Source organism: Melanostigma gelatinosum (genome assembly GCF_949748355.1).
Source record: "Melanostigma gelatinosum genome assembly, chromosome: 20".
NCBI classification, from domain to species: Eukaryota; Metazoa; Chordata; class Actinopteri; order Perciformes; family Zoarcidae; genus Melanostigma; species Melanostigma gelatinosum.
This window is the reverse complement of record NC_136653.1, coordinates 19,337,654-19,361,572: the sequence shown is the minus strand read 5'-3', so window position 1 is coordinate 19,361,572 and position 23,919 is coordinate 19,337,654. Positions and strand designations below refer to the sequence as shown.

At 42.9% G+C, this 23,919-nt stretch overlaps 1 protein-coding gene across 1 annotated transcript; it reads left to right on the top strand.

Annotated features, from left to right (window-relative positions):
- Positions 1–371: 371 nt before the first annotated feature.
- LOC306794137 (cadherin-10-like) lies at positions 372–20,675 on the top strand (the record flags this gene model as incomplete). Its single annotated transcript, XM_079292069.1, has 11 exons — positions 372–581; positions 6,967–7,261; positions 9,428–9,547; positions 10,777–10,944; positions 11,584–11,765; positions 12,502–12,755; positions 13,630–13,766; positions 13,907–14,028; positions 14,670–14,778; positions 15,988–16,239; positions 19,462–20,675. 11 exons carry the CDS (start codon positions 372–374, stop codon positions 19,950–19,952), a joined length of 2,340 nt encoding a protein of 779 aa, XP_079148195.1. The 3' UTR covers positions 19,953–20,675.
- Between the last annotated feature and the right edge of the window lie 3,244 nt (positions 20,676–23,919).

Below are 23,919 nucleotides of genomic sequence, written 5' to 3'. Positions count from 1 at the left end.
TTTCTGATCCAAGACAAATCCAATCACTGAATTGGGACTTTTGAGCTCTCAGACACTCACAATGCACATTTGCTGATTGCATAATTAGCTGCTGCCACGGTGAACCACACATAGAGAGAGACACGTGTTGTGCACAGAAGTGTTGCCCTATTGTGGTCTGCATGCTGCCTCAGTGGCTCTTCTGGTTGTAAAGCTGATACAAAAGTGCTTCTTCACTGAAGATGTCCTCTTTTCACAGGGATCTAAAGGACATCAAAGAGAGGAATACAATGTCTGTGCTGTTGACACTGCCTTCCAGTCTACATCCTACCAGAAGTTCATTACCATAATTCAGACGTCGTCCAGGACATTTCCCAGCTTGAATGGATACCATGATAACCAATCAGGTCGTGCTCCTCCTGATGCTCTCTATCCTGTGGCCCAGCACTGCTCTGCCTTTCACGCCGGGGAATATTGGGAATCTGTTTGGGATGCCAGAGAGTGACGGGAGGATTCTTCAGCGGTCCAAACGTGGATGGATGTGGAATCAATTCTTTCTGCTGGAGGAATACGCAGGAAATGACCATCAATATGTCGGCAAGGTAACGTGCCCAAAACGCATTGTGTGCAGACTAATTATAGAAGGTTTAGCTTGTTGAAGGAGTGTTTGATGTAATTGGCTGAAGACGAATGGGCTGGCAGAAAGCTGGCTGTTACCGGCAGTTAACTGGAGCTCTCAGATACACAGCACATGCAATTCCCTCTTTCACTCCGGTCTCCAATAGTCCTCCACAACAAAATGTGGCGTCTTTAAGGTTACATATTAAGTCGTTTCCGTCCGACAAGCATCATAATCACCGCTCAGATCAGTCAATAACACCAAGGGTACATGAGTCATGAGCCAATTGAGCTGAAACGTCCTGCTGGCAAGCCCTATCCAACACCCTGGATATAAAAGACGTATACGCTTTGCTTTATTTCAAAATGACGCCAGGAGGAGGTGTACGGGCATCACAAATTAAAATACACTCAAATGGAATAAGTGGCAGGGTTCAACACTAACTGTCAAAAGTGGTTGCCGGGCTGGTAATTAGGCCGAAAATATGGTTGCCATATTAGTTGCCAAAGATGCCTGCGTGCAGCATTGTCTGGTCCCAGTTCTGACTAACAGCAACATTTAAATATTACTAATCCAACAAATATCAAACATTTTTGAATTTTTGGGGTAACCGTTTTCTACATTTTGCTGCCCGCATTTTTTCGTAGTTGTTCAAAGAGAGCCCAATAATTGGTTTGTCAATTACCTCAAAATCACTGTCGAGCCTTGGGGAGAAACGCCTATTGCTCAGTTATTGAGACCAAACTCTGACACTATACGGACCCTCAAGTGTTCAAGACTATCATCGTGTTTTACAAGCCAAACAATAAACAAATTCAATGAATAATTCAAATAAATGCACCCAGTTTGACAAAGACTGCAATTCTATGGTGATTTAAGAAACCCCGACAAGTTGAGGTTCAAATGTGATAATCAATATCAGTTCATGGCCATACAAATCCAACTCAAAGCGTGCACAGGACTAAAGCCAGTCTCCGGCAACCACAGAGTGCTTTGAGACCAATTTATAAAACTGCAGCTCTTGCAAGACATTTTTCTCCTAAAAACCCACAAAAGAATAAGAGTTCCGGGACAATGCTCCCCCTCCACACCCACCCAGATCAGAGAGCTTCTTGTCAGCTCACCCATGCTAGCACTATAAAGACAGGTGTGATGGGGAACGCTACCGTTATAACTCCAGCGAGGGAAATGAGGTGACTGTCGACAGCCAATTTTCTCAGAGGAAGCTAGCTTTCATCACACACCTCATTCTCCGGAGTAAACAAGTGTCTTGAGTGTCTTGTGCAAGGTTGAGTAGGGGGGGTATGACAACTTCTTCTGCAGAAACCATCATCCTGATGTGGTGAAGAGAAAGGAACAGCATATTTTAATGGAATATGGAGAAAAGGAGGAGGAAGAAAACATATCAATCAGCGAGGCCAATGAAATTCACCTCGTTGCGTGATGTGACGAAGCAGCAAAGCAATCGCTAACTATAAATGGGGCCATCCATTGACATGTCAATGACTGGTGCAATGTGGCTTTCTTCTGGAGTCTTTGATGCTCTCTGGCACCCAACTTCTGTGGCATGACAGCAATCACATCCACCAGCTCCCCGCTCTTCCTGTGTCCAATATCACTCACCATTAAACTGTCAGAGGAACACGAGGCTGTAATAAATTACCCAGAGAAGAATACAGGGCAGACGCACTGCCGTTCGGCTTTACAGAAGAAGCTGCGGCGATCCGCATCACTAATTCAATCAGTTTAACGTTGGAGTCCTCGCTACAGAGACAGACTGCGACGGCGGCAGAGAGACGGTTACACAGAGAAAGAAAAGTTCAGGGAGAGATGGATGGATAGAGACAAAAAGCTATCTGGTGGAGAGAAAATGAGAAGTGCAAAGAAAACAGTAAGATTATCCGTTAATCGTTTCATTATCGCGTGCTCTGAGGAACTGCTTTTCACTATTTATTAAATGAATCAAGAAAATATAAAGATACACCAGCTGCCTTCCGTTTTTATGTCATTGTTAATTCAGTGTATGTGGCTTGCTGTTGGAAAAACAACAAAAAATGTTCTTTTTGTATGAGCTGCAACTGTAATAGATGCAGCAATAGATACACGGAGCTATGGCTGGATGATGACAACGGCAGAGAAACAAATGAGAGGTAAAGTGCGGGAGACGGAGAACAAAGACCACAAACACGTTCACGTCCAGCACAGAGCCATCAAAGCCCTGATGGCCGTCCTCCTAAAGATGATGTAATGGCCTTTGCAGTGCACTGTGGGAGATCTTGTTGATTTCACATTCAATCAAACCACTCCAATCAACCCCCACACACACACACACACACACACACAGAGCAACTGTCACTTGAGGTTGATTTCTTGATTACAACAATCTAGTCTGATGTAAAGACAGCGCTCTATGGCTCGCTTTTTAGCCGGAAAAGGGAAGCGGTGCGCCACTGTGACGGCGGCAGATATTAAATGCAGCTCACATTGCTTATCAAGGTGCTCAAAAAGACATGCTGCTTTGAAGCTTACATGCCGAGCGGTGCTGACGGGTACCTCACGGAATGATAAGAAGAAAGAAATATAATAACTGCATTCGTTAAAGTAAGGTTTCGAGCACTTACTCAGTTGGTATTGTCAGAGAGCGTAGCATACCTCATGACTGTAAATGTGCCGTGCAGCGGCTGTGCACGGATCGAGCGCTAGGGCGTCAAATCTTCCGCGGGGGCCATTAATGAGTGCGAGCACTCACCGTGTGCAGCTGCGGTGCCCTACTTCTTAAGCAGGCCTGTGAAGTGTGAACACTTGCAATGCTGAGCAATACAACCGCAAACTTTGGGTTCTGGAGCATCGGAGTGGCATGTTTGAAGTGAACCAAATCCTATTAAGCTCCTGCAACACTGTATTGTCTTGTGCCTTGTAAAAGAAAATGTGCCGCTCCAAATTAGAACATGCAAGTTAGCTCACTTTGTTGTGTTAATAGTTTGCCGAATGAGTATCCTCGAGGCCTTGTCCGACACGTTGCTGCATGAATTGTGCAGAACTTGCAATGGAAACTGCAGATCACTTGAGATATACCGTGAGCTTCAACTTTAACCTGCACAACATACATGATAGTGTTTCAGTGCTGTGGACGTCTTGTCTATGTGTTAAGAGACCGAGGGGAAGAGGGAGGACGAGTAATGCTGTATCCATTCTGCTCCCTGTTTTGCTATCTCCTCTCTGCAGCAGCGAGCAATGCTTAGCAGAGACCTGAACAGAATTGCCAATGATTTTGCCGCTTTACTGACAATTCCTCAGTGTTTGTGCAAGGCGATTTAACTCATCAAGGCTCTCTTCTGTGCTTCTGTTGTAAGGCCTTGAAAAGGCTGGGTTTGTGCTGCGCGGCCTTGAAAGGAGAGCCACTAAATCTTTGCAAATATAGTGCGGTAGTGTGAACATTTTATTCTGTTAAGGCTGTGTGCAAAACACTTAGTGCCACACGCAGTATCAACGCCAGTTTAGATGTAAGAGATTGACAACGCATGTTCGATCAGCATATAGAACTCGCTTCTGGTGGATCTCACTCCAAATATATTTGGCCTAGTTTTCAACATAATTACACTGAATACATATATAATAGTGCTGCTAATCAGGATTCTTTTGGACAAATTATGTTTTAACGTTTGCACTCACTGACTTAAAAGAAAACACTGCATCAATCGAGTGCACTTTGACATTTAGATAGATGAAGAACTTTCTGATTTTGTAAAAAAAAAACTGAGGGTTGCTGTTAAGCGCCACCTTCACCGTGGTCCTTTCTGAGCCGATCTAGAGCAGGTCGCTACACCACGGCGGAGATACGCCCGCAGAGGGCCAGCCAGCGCCGGGGAAACGCTCCCACCGGGGGATCCTCGCCCCGGAGCCGCTGAGCTGCAGTAAAGGGAATTCATACCCAAGACCAAAACGAGAGACATCGTGACACAAAATGCGACACAATAATCGTATATCGACTTTCTTGTATTCTCTGGGAAGCCGGAACAAAGTAGAAATTGCTCATCCTATTTATTTCATTTTTCATTTCTAAAGCACATCCCCGCAGTTATCAAATAATGAGCCTCCATGTTGCTGGCTTGTTGATATGTACAGGCCCACCGTGGTGTTTAGATGTGTGCGAGTAAAAACTTTGAATTGCCTTGTTGTTGAAATGTGCTATACAAATAAACTTGCCTTGCCTAGATGGTATACTGTCTCATAATAACTAGCGCAGTTCCACTCAGAAGGAAATCTATACGGCCACGGGAAGAAGACCTGTTTACCCATATGATTAGGGAGCTGACGTTACGTTGACATCCATTAATTAGCAAAAGTGCATGAGGTAAAGGTTTGCATCCCCCTCACGTAGACGAGTGGAGATATGTAAAATACATAGCACAAGACTGAGATTATCATTTTGACGGCTCGGCTGCATAGCGTGCAGGCTGCTTTGATGGCTCCTTCTTTGTTGTTTTCCGCTGCTCAGGTTCCTTTTTACAGTATTAACAACCAGGACCAGATATATATGGTTATAATCAGATGAAACCTCCTGAAGAATACGATCAAACCATTTGGAAAAAAAAATGCAATTGTTGTGGTCTGACTCGGTCTGAAATTGTCGTGGTCTAATTATCACGCTGGGAGCAGAGAGGCGTGTTTGAAAGGTATCAGTAATGATGTATGTTCAACCATTGCTAAGTGAGCACGCTCCTCTGCTTCCTACAGCGCCACGACATACACAATGCCTTTCTAAGTAGAGAAAAGGTGACTGGAACAACATTCAAGTTTTTTTTGGGGGGGGAATGTGCATAGCACAGATATGAAGACAATTTCAATGCAAAAAAAAATCATCCTGCTCACCAAAATTAGCAGCATCATTCATAGTCAAACGCAGTAGCAGCCTTTTAAAATACATAACACGTGATGAATCCTTGGCTCTTCTTCGGTTCAGCTCAGGACTGAAGTCATGTGAATAGACCGCGCCAGACCACACATGTGTGTGAAAATGAAAGCTGAGTGATATTCCTCTTTAATAGACGTCGGATAATGGAGTTCACCGTCATGAAAATATTTTCAAATAATGCACACATTGTTAATTTGAACTTGACAGCATCTCGTTTTCATTTGCATCCCATTTCTTGATTTATTGAGTAGAGCTGGCAATACATCTCAGCTTTCCATGGAAAGTTGTACTGTTGACATCACTCGTCCAACTGCGGGAAAGAAATAATTAGTTCCCTCACAGCACGCAGACATTAATATTAATATGTTGCTGACGTACATTCTGTGTCCCCAACTACTCGTCATTTAAAATGTGAACCCATGAGGATAGCACCCTAAATAGAACTGCTGACAGATCCAGTACAGTAATGAGCTTGAATCAAGTGTCTGTCACAGTGAGCCGCCATTACTCCTCCATGACGCTTGGAGACGCTGCAAGGTGATGGATGGGTCAGAGGTGACTCATTTTAGCAGTTGTTGCTGTAGGTCAGGTTATCATTTTTCAAAAGGCACAATTTGGAAGAAAAATGTAAGACTAATTTGATCTGAACCAATGGAGTGGTGTCACTCTCCACACTGTGGCTGCCAAGGCCGTGTTCTGTTCTGAGTCGGAGACAGATCTGACCCCCGGTGGGTTCACACCATCATTTCAGTGATCACAGGAATATCTAGAAGTCTTCATGCATCTAGAAGGCCAAACAGTATCTTCAATGTATTAATTCCCAAGGAGGTCGTGTGGCTTGTACTGTTGATGTACTGCATGTTCAGTCAATTAACTTGGGGGCATCAGAATACAAACTTAGTGTAGTTTAGGTGTCGAGGTGCAGCCGGAACGCTCGAAGAACAAAATAAAAGAAATCGCTAAACTGGCCAAACGAAGGCATGTGAGGAGACGAAGGAGATAAAACGTACCTGAAACTGATGCTTGCAGTCGTTTTCAATTAAAAATTAAAGGGGAAGGGAGAGAATTGGTAACTAGGGCATACAGCTTAATTTGGAGATATGCAGGGAAAGCACATTTTCTCCATTTTTTTTAAATTTTATTTAATTAAATTTTATGGATGCATGTTCACATTTTAGACCACACTGAAAAACAGCACATAGTATTGCATCGGTGTTTGCAACAAAGAAGGAAATGACTTATTATGTGGAGGTGTTCAAAGGCAATGAATGGGGCCTGTAAATATGCAGTATCACTATTATGACTATTTTTCTGCAGATGTTAACTTTACACAGCAAGTCAATGCTGTCACAAAATGGCAACATTGTGTTTTCTCGTCAGAAGAGAGTGTAATTAGAACTTCATTGAGCAAGAAAAGTTTTACTCTATAGAAATGTGTCTCTGCCGTTTTCAGCTGCACTCCAACATGGACAGAGGCGATGGCATTGTGAAGTACGTTCTGACCGGAGACGGGGCCGGCAGCCTGTTCCTGATCGATGAGAAGTCTGGGGACATCCACGCCACCAAGAGGCTGGACAGGGAGGAGAAAGCCATGTACACACTGGTTGCAAAGGTGCTGGACAGGAGAACCGATGCAGAGCTGGAGCCCGACACCGAATTCAACATCAAAATTCACGACATCAACGACAACGAGCCAAAGTTTGCGAAGGAAATCTACTTCGCCAGTGTCCCCGAAATGTCTGAAGTTGGTAAGTTGAGGTTGATTTTATTTTAGAGACGTTAACTTTTGATCGGGCTGTTAGTTGGACAATATATGAAACTTGAAGAACTCACTCTTGGCAAATTTACTTTTTCCGCTTTTTTGTTATGGTTGAATTTTTGATGATTTAAACAAGTAAGGGAGAAAATAATAATTGGTGTATTAATGCAAAAGTATATGGAAATATATAATTAATAGTATGCTAGAAGGCAATTAAGGAAAAGCAAAAGAGTGAACAGTGTTGATGGACCGGCCTATTGTGACGCTGCATTCACTCCTTCAAAGTCATCTCCTCTTTTTGTGATTATTTGTTTGGCCAGGCTCATTGGGCATTCATAACAAGTAGTGCCATTTGCCATTTTTAATAGGCAGTAGAAATATTGAAAGTTTAGATTGAGGATTTGGATTTCCAATTAAGGATTTGCTTCATTGCGCTTGGCTTCATTCCATTCAAGTCATATAAATAAACCAATTGGCACGAATATAAACAAAGCTTATGAAAATAATGTGTGCGGCATGAAATCAACCCTCAATTACGCAACCAAAATGAATACACAGGAGCAATCAAGGGTATATCAAAAAGCCAATTGTCTATATGAGACACAACAGCCTGTTTGGAATTCATAACGCGGCGTTCTTAGAGTTCTCAGCTGCATGGATACGGGCAAAAGGTGGGTCGGGGTCACCACTGCTCGTCTCTGTCTTATATGTTCAGACTGAACAAACTGGTTAATAAAGCCAGCCAGCCATGAAGAACCAGCGGCTCCCTTTCATGCTATCAGTGCTGGGACTAAGTGGGACAGATGTTCAAGGGTTCATTAGTATGCACGGAGACAGTCAGAGACCCAAACGGGACACGGCAGAGGTCTCCTGAATGCCAAGGACAGTATTTGCAGCGTGGCGTTATTGGAACGCTTGGGTGGATTATGCGGGACTTTACTGGGAAGTGACTCAATGAAAGGATGTCAGAGAGAAACGGAGCCCTTTCTACGCCTGACATATGTGTTCATCGGATCATTTTTATTCTTTTAGCACACAAATGGCACATATCCAAGCACCTATCACTTGGTTGTGGAGGCTCGTGTGTATTGTGTGTGAGGTTCAAGCGGTTGGAGTTTTAGTGATAGTGTGAGTGATACTAGTTTGTCAGTATTTATCTAATGTTGCCACACCGCTGACTCTGACAACAGAGGTCAGGGAGAAGTGCATCAGCAATACGACCTCGCTCAGCTAAAAGCAGCAATGCTTGTACGCAACTCTTTCTTTTTGTATTTATAATTTGAACAGGATTCTGCAAAGATACACACTGTACTTTCCAACTTGAGATCTACTGATAACATTTACTATAAAAACAACAACGAGTACAACAACATAGTGTTCTGTTAATTGAGTTGATGATTAGAAATATTGAGCTTAAAGCCGGGTTTTGTTGAGGCGAATGTAAAGATGTGATGGCGCAATGGATCACAGAGCTCACAGTTCGGATATGAGAAAACGTTGGCATTATTAGTTTCAATGATTTATCATAAGCTGCTCAGAGCTGGTGTTAGGAAGGTAAACAGTTCATAATTCCCTCTCTAATATCTCATTTATATTGTTGTGAAAACACCTTCAAACAACACATAACGTGTTTTTTAGGGAAAATAATATACTGCATAGAGGTTGAACTCATCATAATGGAACTCAATGGAAGCTCCATAGGTTAGCAGTTGGTGCAACGTTGTACCTTCACTTTAAGTCTCGATGATGTAACTTCCAGTCTCACTGACATTTAATAGATCATCTACGAGGACAACGGGGTTTAATCAAACAAATCACTTCCATCCAGGTGCCAGAATAGAGCATGCATTAGATTATCACGTTTGATTCAGTTTCAGCAGCTGCATCATCTACCTTGTCAAAGCAACGACCAATGTTCCTGATTGATTCCACTAAGATGTCACTGCCTTCCTGTAACCAACTAATCACATTTAATTAACATGGAATTAAAGATTAGTCAGTTGAACTTATTGCTTTGCTCAAAAGGTATTTTTGTGGGTTAACAGAAAACCCTCTCCATATGAACAAACAGTAAATAAAACACATGTAGAGTCAATCACTTGATCACGTATCACTGCTGCGACACTAAACTTGACTTTGCATGTTCTCTTTGCAGGTACATCTGTTGTCACAGTAACCGCCAATGATGCCGACGATGAAACGTACGGCAACAGTGCCAAGCTCGTATACAGCATTCTCCAGGGACAACCGTACTTCTCTGTGGATTCTGAAAATGGTAAGACAAACCCAGCAGGATCTCCCGGACGCAGCTGCTAACGTCACGCAAGTCTGTAAACAGATGTAAACAGATGTCTGTAATACTCAATACGTGTTTCTGACACTTCAACACGCAGCTTAAGGACTTATTTGCATCCTATTGAAGTCAAGATCTGAACCCACAGAGTAAATTCCCTTTCAAATCACATTGATGAGGTTATTTATTTCAGCAGAAATGTCAAATTAAGTAATTGTATTGTATGTATGTATTTGTAATAGTTGTAGTAAAATGTGGATATGGAAATATGGACAGAAATCCTTTTCTGAATGTGTGCATAATGTCCTTCCTAGGTCCACAGATACGAGCTGGAGTCAAACTAGCGGGGAACTAAATCAAGTGGCATCAGTGGCACCTACAGCAGTGTCCAATCAGAGAGCATTTCATAACCTAAACATGAAGTCAACTGCAGAGTCAGATCCCTCATAATGTTTGGAAACATTTTTAAATGTCAAGTGATTACAAGCATTAACTTGCAACTTCACCTTAAAGGCGAGTGTTGTCATGCTTTGTTCAGAAATAGGATAGATTCATGGATAGATTTATTTATTTGATGGTTACATTGTTTGATTGATTCAGAGCATCCAATCTGTTGCAACCTCACCACTAAACGCCGGCAAATCCTACATGCCGGCAAAGGGAAACGGGTAGCCGATGTCAAAGGTCCACTCCAGCAACCGCAAACTGTCTCAATTAAATACACATTGGATGTGCTCATTTAACATGACCACAACAGACAGAACAATGTTCTTTAACAGGCAGCTAAGGCAGAGACTCTGACCAAAACTGCCGGGCTCCATTTACATGCAGCTCCGCAGAAGTCCCCTTTGACCAAAATGCCTTTGTTGTTTGACATCATGAGTCCTGCGTGTGGTTAGGTTCAACATTCTGAGCCCTGCAGGCCCAATCGACCCAGACCACCTCCTACGACTTGGATTCTGAACAGTAGGAACGTGTTGCCAGGGAACAGATTCCAGGCAGCAATTACAGTTCCCCTTTAAAATGTAATTGGCAAACCAAATTAGAAGTGTATAGATGCAATTTCCTTGGAGACATGGTTGAGCACAGGGATGAAATTGATCTTAATCTTATCTCATTTTCAGTAAGACGGAAGATACACTTTTCCAAAGTGAAGTTTTCCATCAAATTGGCAAAAGTGGTGGGAATAATGTTGCTTATTTCCCCACCAGGCACCATCAAGACGGCCCTGCCCGGCATGGACAGAGAAGTCAAGGAGAACTACCAGGTTGTGATCCAGGCTAAAGACATGGCCGGACAGATGGGCGGGCTCTCCGGCACCACGACAGTCAGCATCACCCTCTCCGACGTGAACGACAGTCCGCCGCGCTTTGCTAACCGTAAGAGTCCAATTTAGACCCAAAATAATAACAAAAGATATCTTAAACATCAAAACAATATGTTAAGAGTTTGGTCGTTTTCTTGTTTATCTGGTCCAGTTAGTTGTACAAACCAGTCGCCAGAAAAAATAAATGTTGGTAAACCAAAGGATACCTTTTATGTCGATATTTCCAAACCGAAGAAAAATGTCATACTTTCACATCAGTATCACATCACGCCTGTAACATTGTTGTTAACGTTACGATTGCTTAGGTTTATGCAAAAAGCTCATGGTGTGTGTACAAATTATAACATAACTACCGTAACAATGTAACGATATAAATAAAAACATTACTTAACGGTAAATTCAATATTTCATGTTTTGGTTCCATGTGGGACAGGACTGAGGTCTCCTTGGTGAAGGTCCTGTGTCCAACTGGTTTTGAAAATATCTAAGCCAGCCCAACCCGACGTAGCCTACTCATGAGACGAGCGTGCACAAACGAGTCTCTAATGACTTTGTTTCACCAACTGTACTTTGCATTGTTGATTGTTGTTGATTGTTGTTAACTGTTATGCACCTCCCGTCATGTCAAATTCCTTGTATGTTCAACATACAATGGCAATAAACGGTTTCTGATTCTGATTCCGTCACATAGATTCCTTCCGTGTGACCGCCGTGGAGTCTACAGAGATCGGAGGTGCCATTGGACGCATTAAGGCAGATGATCCAGATGTTGGGCGTAATGCTGAGATGGAGTACAGTATCGTCGGGGGTCATGACACATTCAACATTATCACTGACCAGACCACGCAGGAGGGAGTCATCATCATCAAAAAGGTAATCTATTTCTGGTGCTTGGGAGTCTTCCATGATGAGCTTCACTGCGTCATGCTTTGTAGTCTGCATCCAGCATCAAACCCAGCTGTTGTGAGCGGTCATGTGACCAAGACTTGCAATCAGACAAAAACACTTCTGACAAGTGACACATTTTCATAGAGCTGCAATGAATGGCCTTCAATACATGTTGAAGTGTTCCACAGAAAGCCTTTAAATGAAATACATTTGATCAAATGCATCAAGTAACACCACCTGTGTGAAAAAAGATGCCTTTAAAAGCATAATTTCTTTAGTCGTTTAAATATTTCACCTTCTGGGGTTTCTCTTCATGCTTTAGTATGTGTTTGAATTTGATCTGTCCTTTTATAGAGTCTCAATATGGAAGTTCAACTTCAATGGAAAGACAGAATAGTACAGTTTCAGATGACAAAAAGCCCTGTGATAACGTTTATTCGTGTGAGAAAGACAGTTTGTTTTTGAGCTGCAGTGTAAAATCAGATACGCTAAGCCTGTGAAATGAATAATATAAAGCAGTCTTTTGCTCGGAACTCTTTTTAGATTCCTCCTGAGATCTCCGAGATATTCCTCACATGGATTTCTAACTTAGAATTGAGAGGATGAATACGATAAAGGCGGACAAATGGAATGTAATGAATTGCCTATCAAAAATCCTGGAGGCGGACGGAATTTCATGGAAAAGCCTACAGCTTGACTTCTGATGCTCTTTAATCTCCAGGCACTGGATTACGAAAGCAAGAGGGACTACGAGTTCAGAGTGGAGGTGAAAAACACCTACTTAGACGCCAGGTTCGTCCACGGTTTGCAATTCAAAGACTACGCCACGGTCAAGGTGACCGTGGAGGATGTGGACGAGCCCCCCATCTTCACCAGGAACCCTTACATCATCGACGTGCACGAGGACACGGCTGCCGGCAGCTTCGTCGGTGTGGTGTCGGCCGGGGACCCCGACGCTGACAACAAGCCAGTCAAGTATGCACCACGACACAGCGGGACCAGGCTGCCACATTCTCAAGTTCTCGCTATTTAGTAAACTTGGGAATGAATCAATGACCTGTTAAGCAACGATTTCCCCAGCAACCAAAGTGTAGCAATGCTGTATCGCAGTAATGAGATTGTTTTAAACTCATTGTCCCAGCTTTAATTATACTAGTATAAAATCAATAAGAGAACAAGCAAACCCATGGTAGGAAAACAACGGCTCCTCTTATCAGAGAGTTTAGCAGGGAAATGAAAATATGCGCACTTGGGTATATCTAATCCATCAGCCTAGCAACTTGTCAGTGTGGAAGGGGGGGGGACTTATTCATGGCTCCCTCCTGGTTATTTCCCAGTGGAAGATGGCGGTGGCCCTGTGAAGTGAATACAGACACCGTTTATTTCCCACAATTATGTAAGCCCTCCGTGGCACAAAGCCTAATTTGCTGTATCGATTCACACAGCTCAGCGCAGCCGCTCCACACACACGCCGCCTGCCCGTCTCCGACAAAAGGACGTGCCATTCTCGGCCCACGCCACATGTCGTATTGTGTCGCAAATTCAAATTTCAGCAGAATATGAAAGTTGACTGTGACAAATGAGCAGGCGCGGGGAAAGATGTATCATCTCTTGACAATGGGGAGCGTGGAATATATTGTCTTTCGGGCGACGAGTGATGTACTGTGCAGAACACGTTTTTATGAAGTAAAGAGCTACTTTTGTGCGTTTGCCTTGTGAGGACAGATCTTACATTTTCTGAGCAATATTACAGGTATGCAAATACCACAGAGACGCAGAGTTCCCTCGGCATGGGGTTTCATTTTGTATTGGTATTAACGACAGCATGTCTGTGTGCTTAATCTTTCAGATACTCCATTGATCGGCATACAGATCTAGAGAGGCTGTTCAACATCGATTCTGTAAATGGCACCATCACAACACTGAAAGCGCTGGACAGAGAAATGTCCAAATGGCACAACATCTCTGTGGTGGCCACTGAAATAAGTAATTTAAACTTCTAAAACTAGTTTTGTATTTTATGTTCCTCATATAGGACCTTTACTGACTTGGTGACATTGGTGCTTTTATATTTTGATCCTTTAAAAACACGCTGATGTCATTGTTTTGTTCCTTTGTTATTTCAGATAACCCACGGCAGACAACTCGAGTGCCTGTGTTCATCAAGGTGCTGGACGTCAATGACAACGCCCCTGAGTTTGCAATGTCTTATGACACATTCGTCTGCGAGAATGTCAAAGCAGGACAGGTGATTCAAATTCATGATCGTGTGTATGAATTGGGGTGTAAGTTACGGTACATATAATTCATGGTGTGGTTCCTTCTCTGGTTTGTTACAACAGGAAAAAAAGAATTCATAAGATGAATGTTGAAAGCAGGATGTGTTGGGCTCAATCCTTGCAGCGTGGGGTTGAGGTCTTAGGAGACCCATTGCTGACATTAGTAAGCAGCTCTCGGTGTTATTGGGCAAAGAGCCAAACAGAAGTTGGCAGTGATCATCCATCAGTCACTTCTTAACATTTGCAGAGGAAATGTCTGCATCCAGTGTGCTGCCTCCATGTGCACGCTGCATACTGACGGATCTGTGTCGGGGCACAGCCATTCACACAACGCAACACCAGTGTTTACAGCTCTGGTGCTTCGAGAGACAGCAAATCCTATAATTATCCAAACACTTCTCACTAATTGCAGATTTGTCTACAATGTATCTGATTGGCCCCAGTTTACTCTTTTTTTCACAATAGTGAGCATTAAATAGAAATAGAATAAAAAAGACACGCTTTGCTCTGCATCCTGTGTTTTAGATTCGTGTTTGGATAGGATTCCTCCTGAAGCATTCACATTACAAGCTTCCATGTGTTTCCTCATACGTCGCTCTGTTCTTCGCAGCTGATTCAGACAATAAGTGCAGTTGACACGGACGAACCCCTCATCGGGCACAAGTTTGTCTTCAGCATAAGTGCCACCAATCCAAACTTCACTGTTGTTGACAGGGAAGGTAAGATACACATTCTTTGGCATTTTTACTGAATGTACTGATGTATGTTAAAATGAGTCTAAAGATGTTGATATGATGGAAATTGCGAGCACTGTAACTTTAAAAGGTGCTAGAATGGAATATCTATTGCCTCCACACGGCTCACGACACGGCGACGGCAGAGCCGGCGGCTAACGCTGCTAATAGAGCTAGCAGTTCAAACAACGGCAGCAGTGGTGACAGAGCCAAAGGTGTTTTACCTGACGGGGAACTGGAGGGTGGCAGCTACGGTGCAGAAGAGAGCGGCGGCCGGGAGCTAGCCCGTGGGGCACGCTCACATGCACTAACGTGCACTAAGAGGAACAGCCTATGTGTACAAAGAACGTGTTATGGTACAACACACAGAGCGATATAGGGTGCAGAAAATCATGAATTAGAACAGAATGCAAAAAAATAAATACATTTTATATATGTAAATAAAGATTGATTTTAGCATTTTTCTATGCTGCATTTTGTTAAGGACAAATGCTAGTTTCTTAGTCTACAAAAAAGAAATATGTTCATGAAAAAAGTGGTACAGGCTAATGGTCACAGCCCGTCTAAGAGAGAGAGAGAGACATACAGAGCTTGTTCAGCAAGCTTGCAGGAACTGATTGAAAAAAAAATCAAATGCTGAATCTGTATATTGGCTCTCCATTAGCATAACTGCTTCAGAATGCCAAGTCATAGTTTTAGGATTGAATCACAGTAAATATTAACGAAAGCTCCTCAACTACTGGAATGTGTTTCACAAGACAAAATGAAAAGACTGGAGCGGAGCTAAACTCGAGGCTAGTGATTACACTATGGAATATGACAAACAAACCTTGGACTTAAATTTGTTTCGCAAAAAAGATTGCGTGGCCATGCGAAGCCACTGTGTCCTTCTGAATGTACTAATTAGCTGTGCTCGCGAATAAACGCTATTCTGAAAAACAAAGTCAAATAACCCAGGTTGTTACCAACATGCTTAATGTTTGTTTTAATTACTATTTAGTCATCTTTACTCAAGACGCCAGGGCTTCTAAATGGCCCTGCATATGTATATTATGGGCTGTCTGTCAGCAGATATAAAGAAAAGGAAACAGAATGCCATTGTTCCTGCTTAGTGCGGAACAATGGCATTCTGGAACAATGGTGCGTCTGCTTAGCTGAGTAAAGCACCTCATGACTGACGAGCTTCACCCACAGATAACACGGCCAACATCCTGACGCGGAGGGGAGGCTTCAGCCGGCGTGAGATGAGCTTGTACCTGCTGCCCGTAGTGATCTCAGACAACGACTACCCCATTCAGAGCAGCACCAGCACGCTGATCGTGCGGGTGTGTGCCTGTGACAGCCGCGGGAACATGCAGACCTGCAACCCGGAGGTCCTGCCCTTCTCCGACGGCCTCACAACCGGAGCTCTGGTGGCCATACTGCTCTGTGTCGTCATCCTCCTCAGTAAGTACCCCCCATGTATGAGCATCTGGATATCAACCCTCTTGTCTGTCTTGCAATGTTGTTCCTTTCTTTTTTTAGTTAAGATTACAAACTCAATTCAAGTCAATTTCATTTATATCGCAGAGAACCAAAAAATCCCAAATTGCCCTCACAAGGCTTTGCTGTATCCTAAATAACACTTAGACTCTCCAACGTTCCCTTACTAAATCCTGACCCCTTAGCTACTGTTGCCATGCATTTTGGGATCGCACAGATGCAATTTACAGCGATAACAGAGGCAGATTTTGAAATGTGTAGTTGTAGTAGTATGTGCATTCACACGGAAGTTAACAAAAGCACACGTGTCATTTCCTTGCCAGCAACCGTCCATTTTGCTGTTCAAAATGACAACTTCCGCCGATTAACTTTGTCTCCGTGAGTTAGTTGGAAACTCCATCTCCAATTATTTTATATTTGCTTTGAGCTTCTTAAATCAAGACCCTGTTTAAGGGTCACTTGACTCATGAATACTAAAGCCACATGTCCCAGGCCAAAGGCTCGGCATCGTCACCAGTCGACGACTGAGGAAGATGCGTAAATACAGAGAAGCCTTGTTCTTGTATGGTAGCTCGTCAGCCCTTCTATGATACTGTGTAACACTATTACGCATTCAAATGCAGTCAACATAGCACTGTTTGAATGATAACAGTTTGCAATACAGAGGTTAGATTTAAGATTTATGCAGTGTCAAAGGGTTGTATTCACAAGAAAACAGCGGCTTGGTGCTCCTCTGGATGTATTTCAATTCGCTAATATGCAGACATTTGTTGCAATCATCGTCCCCTATCATGCAAATGAGCCTAATTGTAAAAACAGTCCGAATCACAAAGATCAGCGCTGATAGCCACACGCAGCTCCAGTCAAGTTATTAGCGTCCTCGGAGTTGGTGGCAACTGAAACCCATTTCTAACGGGTGCTATTGGTAGGACAAGAGCCAGAGAAATGGTCTCAATGACCTTACCGCAGCGCACAGTCATCTTGATCTTTTTTTAATGTTGGTGATTTTTGGTGAATGGCATCGACCCACACAGGACATCAGCACTCCAGGCAGGACTTTCATATGATCCATGCTGCAGCCAATCCAAGGTGCTCAAGTCGATAGCATGGCGCAGAGCGAGCTGCTTTGCTCAAGTGCACGCTGCTGAGTGCCCACGCGGAGGGGAACAAATGTAAATTTGTCTGCTCCAACAGCTTATATTACAAACAGGACATCGATTGAAAGCTTTCCCAACTCACTGTGATCAATAAAATGTCACTGAAAATATGCATTTCTGCCAGAAGTCCCCACTCTGGCTGGCACCAGCTCTGAATCTTAATGTAGTAAAACCGTTATTTAACACAACGAGATGTTGCCCTTAAACAGGGCTATGGTATAGTATTCCAAATAATGAACTGGAATTAGTCAGTCCACTTTACAGTAAATCACAATCACAACACATAATGTGTGAATGGTAAAGAAAGAAAGGCAGTGCCTTCTAAAATAACATATGTGGCCAAAACAATAATAACTCATCGGGACACTCAAACTAATCGGATACTCAGTGAGAGGTCTGAGTCATACCTACAATACAACTGGCTCTCCTGTATTTAAAGCTGGGGCTGCCCCTTGAAAGTCGAAGAAATGTGTGTTCTATTTACAATTTAATCCTGAACAGATTGTGTATGAATTTTGTTGACAACGCAAATAAAAAAACATATTGAAAACCAAGTAGGGTTTGATCGATGAGTGAACGACATCTCTACCTCCTGAGCCGCGGCCACATCTGTACACATATGCAGTCCTCCATCAGCAAAGAGCGCTGTGGCTCTACGCTCCATCCGTTAGCAAATAAATGCACTTTGTCAAATGTTCGGTGCATTTCCCCCGCTAGGTTGCGTGTTAATTCCTGACATGCTAAAAAAGCACCACTTCAGCCCACCTCGTGATCTAATGCGGCGTGTAACAGCACACGGGCCACGGCAGCAGAAGTGCCGATCATTTTACTCAGCAAAAAGCAGAAATGCGTAGTGCTCATGGTCAAGGGCGTATCAATAAGTAATGGGTTCCAACTTCCATTGAGCTTTACCTCGCTTGGCCGAGCATCGTGCTCGATAGGAGTGTTCAATGAAACTGTCCTTGTGGATGTTTACTGTGCTGCATGAGCCTCTAACCATGTCTGTGAGTTCAGTTAGAATCCACCTTTCTTCTGTCAAAATCTGTTTTTTTATTTCCCATTTGATCTGCACCCTGACCAAACAAATGGTACAAACATATTTGACCAGCTTTTCTTCCATCTGCCTGTTTTTACCTCCGAATATGAAACTCCCGGTCTGGCGTCGGGCAGATCTTCCCTCACATATCGAGTGTGCCGAAGGTTAAACTCCGCGCTCTCTCCTCTTGAGCAAAATATGACATCTGCTCGTTATCTGGCGCTTTTTCGAGCATGAACCACCCCCCCCCCCCCCCCGACAGACCGCCGCATTCACCGCCGCTTGACTCCGACGGCCAGGCGCTGAGTTGGAACGCCTCTTCCGAGCTGGTCCACCTCATTGCAGCCCTCTGCGCTGTCTAAAATGTTGGCACTGGTCAGTCACAAATGTCCGTAAAGAACCTTATAAACAGACACCTCCACCCCCCGTACAACCCACATTGAAGGTGTTGAAATTAACACCCAGATGGGAGGCAAGTAGACAACTTCAGTACCCACAGTACCTGCTGGTAGGACCAAATAAAAAGGTAAAAGGAAGGAGACGGGATGGAGTAGAGGTGAAGCAGGATTTGTGCTCGTCCTCAATGAGAGATTGCTTCCTGTGTGTTTATTTAAAATGTGCTCCCACACAGTGCCACTCTCTGGAAACATGCTCACTCTGCAATCTCCGATTGTCTTTTACTGCTGAAGGAGAATGAATGAGATGAGATACGAGGCCGCGTGCTGGAGAGAGAGAGAAAAAAGAAAGGAGGATCATCTAACCGCCGTGCATTTCATACAGTGAATGTGCCGATCAAGGGGGAAAGGAAAGAAAAAGCTTTTTCACTGAATCTTTAATAATAGGAGGTGAATACCTGAGGCAGTGTTGGGGACTCATCACTGGTAGTAAATGGCGCTCCCGCTCCCCTGTGCTCTTTAATGCAGGACACATGTTGGGAGGCACACATCTTATGCTGAGCTTTCTCTCTCCGTCTTTCCCACTGTTTTTGTGTAGTGATCGTGGTGCTGTTTGCTGCCCTGCGGAGACAGAGGAAGAAGGAGCCTCTGATCATCTCCAAAGAGGATGTCAGAGACAACGTTGTCAGCTACAACGATGAAGGGGGTGGAGAGGAGGACACTCAGGCCTTTGATATCGGCACACTGCGCAACCCAGAGGTGATGGATGCTAACAAGCTGCGTCGGGACATCATTCCCGAAATGCTGTTTCCCTTTCGGAGGACATCACCGATAAAGGATAACGCCGACGTCAGAGACTTCATTCACGGGCGGCTGCAGGAGAACGATACGGATCCGACGGCGCCCCCCTACGACTCCCTGGCCACGTACGCTTACGAGGGCAGCGGGTCACTGGCGGAGTCCCTCAGTTCGCTGGAGTCTGCCACCACCGAGGGGGACCATGACTACGACTACCTCAGCAACTGGGGACCGCAGTTCAAAAAGCTGGCCGAGATGTACATCGGGAAGAGCCCCGACAGAGAGACCTAGGCGGAGCCATGATACGCTCTCACTTTTTCAAGTCCATATTTTATGTCTGTTTATCTAGCCAGCTAGCCAGACAGCCATGTGTCTAGTTAGTTAGCTAGCTAGCCAGCTAGTTGACCGTCTGTCCACCTATCTATCCAGCTATCTATCTGTTTATCTGTCTAGGTTGCTAGCTAGCTCGTTCGTTAACTAGTAGTCTACTTGATTCACTCAAAGTTTCCTGCAATCCACTCGTGGATGCTGAGATGGAAATCAGGACTTGAACCGAGTTGAATTTTTTCTCATTAATGGGGATACAGTATAATTCTCAAAGTTTTACTGTTTTTGATCATAATCAGTAAAGATGCCTTTGAATTTTAGGATTCTTTGTGAACAATGGTGTGGACAATGTGTTTTGTAATTGACCTGAGGGATAGTAGTCTTGTATACTATCGATGTTTAATGGAACCGGACTGGTTTAGGGGGGGGGGGGGTAGAGAAGGAGTCAAGTGGTTTTTCCAGCCACCTCCATTAAATACTGTAAATGTACAAAGTGTTTTTAATGATGGACATCCTATATACTATTTGCTATCTTTGTTTGACAAGCAATGTTCATGTGAGTGGTTGGTGCAGTTTATTTGTCAAACTGTGAATTAATTTCATCATTTAGGTGTAATGTGTAATGGAAAGTGTATGTTGTAGGAAAGCTGTCATACACTGGCAATTAATGCTGTTTGAATGCTGAGTCATACTGTTTTATATTTATATTTTTATACTTATTTTCTTAATAAAATGATGTAAAAAAAGAAGCGGAGTTTGAATCCATTGCCTGATTTTGGTTACTGAAAGCATGTTGCTCTTGGTCCTTACAGATCTTTTATAGGGAAACTTTTTATCCGGTGAATTTTACATTTCCAATGTTTTTGCAAAGGTCTAGGAGAGTTCTATCAGTATTTGTTTGTGGTGCAACGGATCATGAAACTCGAGAAAAACCAAAAGCTGACCAGAAGAAAATGACATTTACCCAACTTACAGTACAGTGAACTCCATGTGGGTGATTACTCACTCATCAGCAAGTGTTCTGTTTTTCCACAGAACACTTGCTGATTAGTGGGCAGCTGTGGAGATGGCGATACCTCCAATCACATCACATGCTCACGTCGTTTCACTTGGTTTCGAATCTGAACAGCTGCCAGCTCACCGTTGCAGCGCTACGCATGCTGCGGCTGTCCTATTTTGTGATACATGATTCTTGAAGTACTTCCAACATGTGCACCATACCCAGAGGAATTCGTTGCAAAGTTAAATTATTGTTCTGTTAAATGTCTGAGTAGACAAACGGATATAATGATTCTATTTACTGACTGCACGGAAGCTTCTAGTTCAGCCGTTTGGATCGTTTTTATCGTATCATTAATTGCTCCGATAGTTGTCACATAAAATAGAATTGAGCATCTCAGAGTTTGCTAACAGCAAGTTCTGTTGATGCATAAAGAGCTGCGACAGTTTTTATTGTGTTAAAAACTTTCAAAGTGAAATATTTGTTTCGAGTTTGGCAAAACCTCATGACTATTCATGTAGTTTACTTTCTCCTTCATTCACTCGTCATGCATCACTGTTAAAAAGAAAGTCACGCTTGATGTAGGAATTTCAATTCATAGAATTAATTGTGATAAGGAACACCTGTGCAACAGGGCTGAGTGGTGAAGCCAAAATATTCACAATGTTGGTAATTTCATATCTCGAGATATATATATATATATATATATATATATATATATATATCTCGATACAGCATGTTTAATGATCGAAGTATTTCCTCAATTAATTAAAGACTTTAGTGCAACATTAACATAAAATGTTCAAGTTAAATTATGGATAAAAATAAATAAAAAATGTGTTTATATGCATGCACACAAATAAAAAAAATAATCGGATTAAGACAGCAGTATGATTTAACCACACTTGGGAGTTCCTAGAGGCAGAATTCTTATCAATTCAGATGCGGTGGTTATTATGAATTTAGACAGATGGATGGTCACAGATTTTATCACAACATGATTCCATTGGAAAAAACTATAAATCATCATATTAAATTATTAGCAATACCTACCTTGCATTCTAATGCCAACCAATGCTTTGTGAAGCTCTTATTGTCCAGCCGTCACAGAGAGCTTTACACCAAACATTGTTGAGCATTTTAAGGCTCGAGTTAGTTTGTGTCGCACCGGACTGCAATACATCGATACGACTTCCTGTGGTTTTGTCCAGCACGACTAGAATCACCTCTCCAATGACGCAGTCCAAAACAACAGCAATCACCAATGCCGACTCAAACATAAAAGAAATGAATTACAATGGTGTTTTAAAATGATGAGATTCACAAAGACAGTTGTGCAGGGCTGCGATGCATTGTACTCCACAGTTGTTTTGTATTTATTGTGCATTCCAAGGCGAGCAGCGACACGAGGGAGCAGTGGCCGAGCTTCTGTCCACAGCTTATTATGTCCATGATTATTGTGAAAGTGAGAACCGGCAGGAGAGGCTGGATATCGACTGCCCTGCTCTCCGTCACCTGCCACAGAGCGTACCTGCCCAACACCAGGGACACTATTGCGTTTCCCATATTGATCATCTTTCTGCTACTAATGATGATGTATGTTACCACAATACTTCAACATGCTGCCGTCTCATGGTGAAACAGCTCGGTAGTGAATAAACCTGATAAAGGGCGTTATGAGAGTCCTCTGTTCTACAATGGATTATTAAAGAGCCGACTCTTTGGGTAACGCAGTTTATGTTAGCGAGTTTTTGTTGTTTCTTTTTCCCCACGTTGGGCCTATTGTATAGCAACAGCGTACTCTTACACATTTATCATGAAAATAGACATATTATGCTCATTTTCAGATTCATACATGTATTTTATTGTTTCTACGAGAACATGTTTACATGCCTTAATGTACAAAATAAAACTCATTTTTAAATCATACTGTGTGAAATGCCCTGTTTTAGTGCATGTCTCTTTAAGCCCCCCCCTCTTGAATAAACCTAGCCTTCTCTGATTGGCTTGTGAGAAAAATAGCCAAATCTGAATGGCTTGTTGAATCACATGTTCTATGATCCGGGCCGTCCCCCAAAAAAGATCGACAGGGTTTTGTTGTTCCACAGTTTGTTGGCTGGTACTAGCAGGGCTGTATTCTACCAAACAAATTCTCAGTCATCTAACACTCGTGTGATTTTGTTGAACAATTGATAAGTTAATTTAATTGACATATCTGTAAAACTCAGTTGAACCACAACAAATCACCACTTTAAATCTTGTGTTTACCAGACATATGCTCATAAGTGTCTTGGAAAGAAGTCATCCAGCGCACAAAAAACACAGCAAACAACTAATCGACTAACAAAATCCAATTTTGGATTTGGTGAAGGCATCTATCTCTGATGAACCATCAATTCAATTCTCAATATCGCGACATCTGTGCAAAGACATGGAGATCATGCACGATATTCTTGCGTTAGAATCAGTTCAGACTAAAATGAGAATACATGGATGAGTGATGTGTTTTGCAAAATAAATATGACAATGGTACAACCCATAAGTGTGTTAGAGTCATGGGTGTTGATAACGTATACACAAATGTGGAACACTAATGGCACATTAGGTTTTTCTATCCAGTGGGATGAATCAAAGGAAATGTTCGAAATGTGACCCGCTGTGCAGGGACACAAAGACCCAGTGAGAGGTGATTATTAGTCCATCAGTTCATTAATGGCGTCTCCCCATTATGCTTCATGTCTTGCCACTAATTTGACCAGAGTGACCCGCGTTGAGTGCAGCCTCTGTTGGCTTTCTCAGCAGAAAACAGAGAACTCTCTCTGCTCGCACCACTAGCATGATGTAATAAGAGCTGAAATAGAACATGTTTGATGTAAGAAAGTCATCTGCATGCAACACGGAACGATACAAGACAGATAACTCCTGATGGGA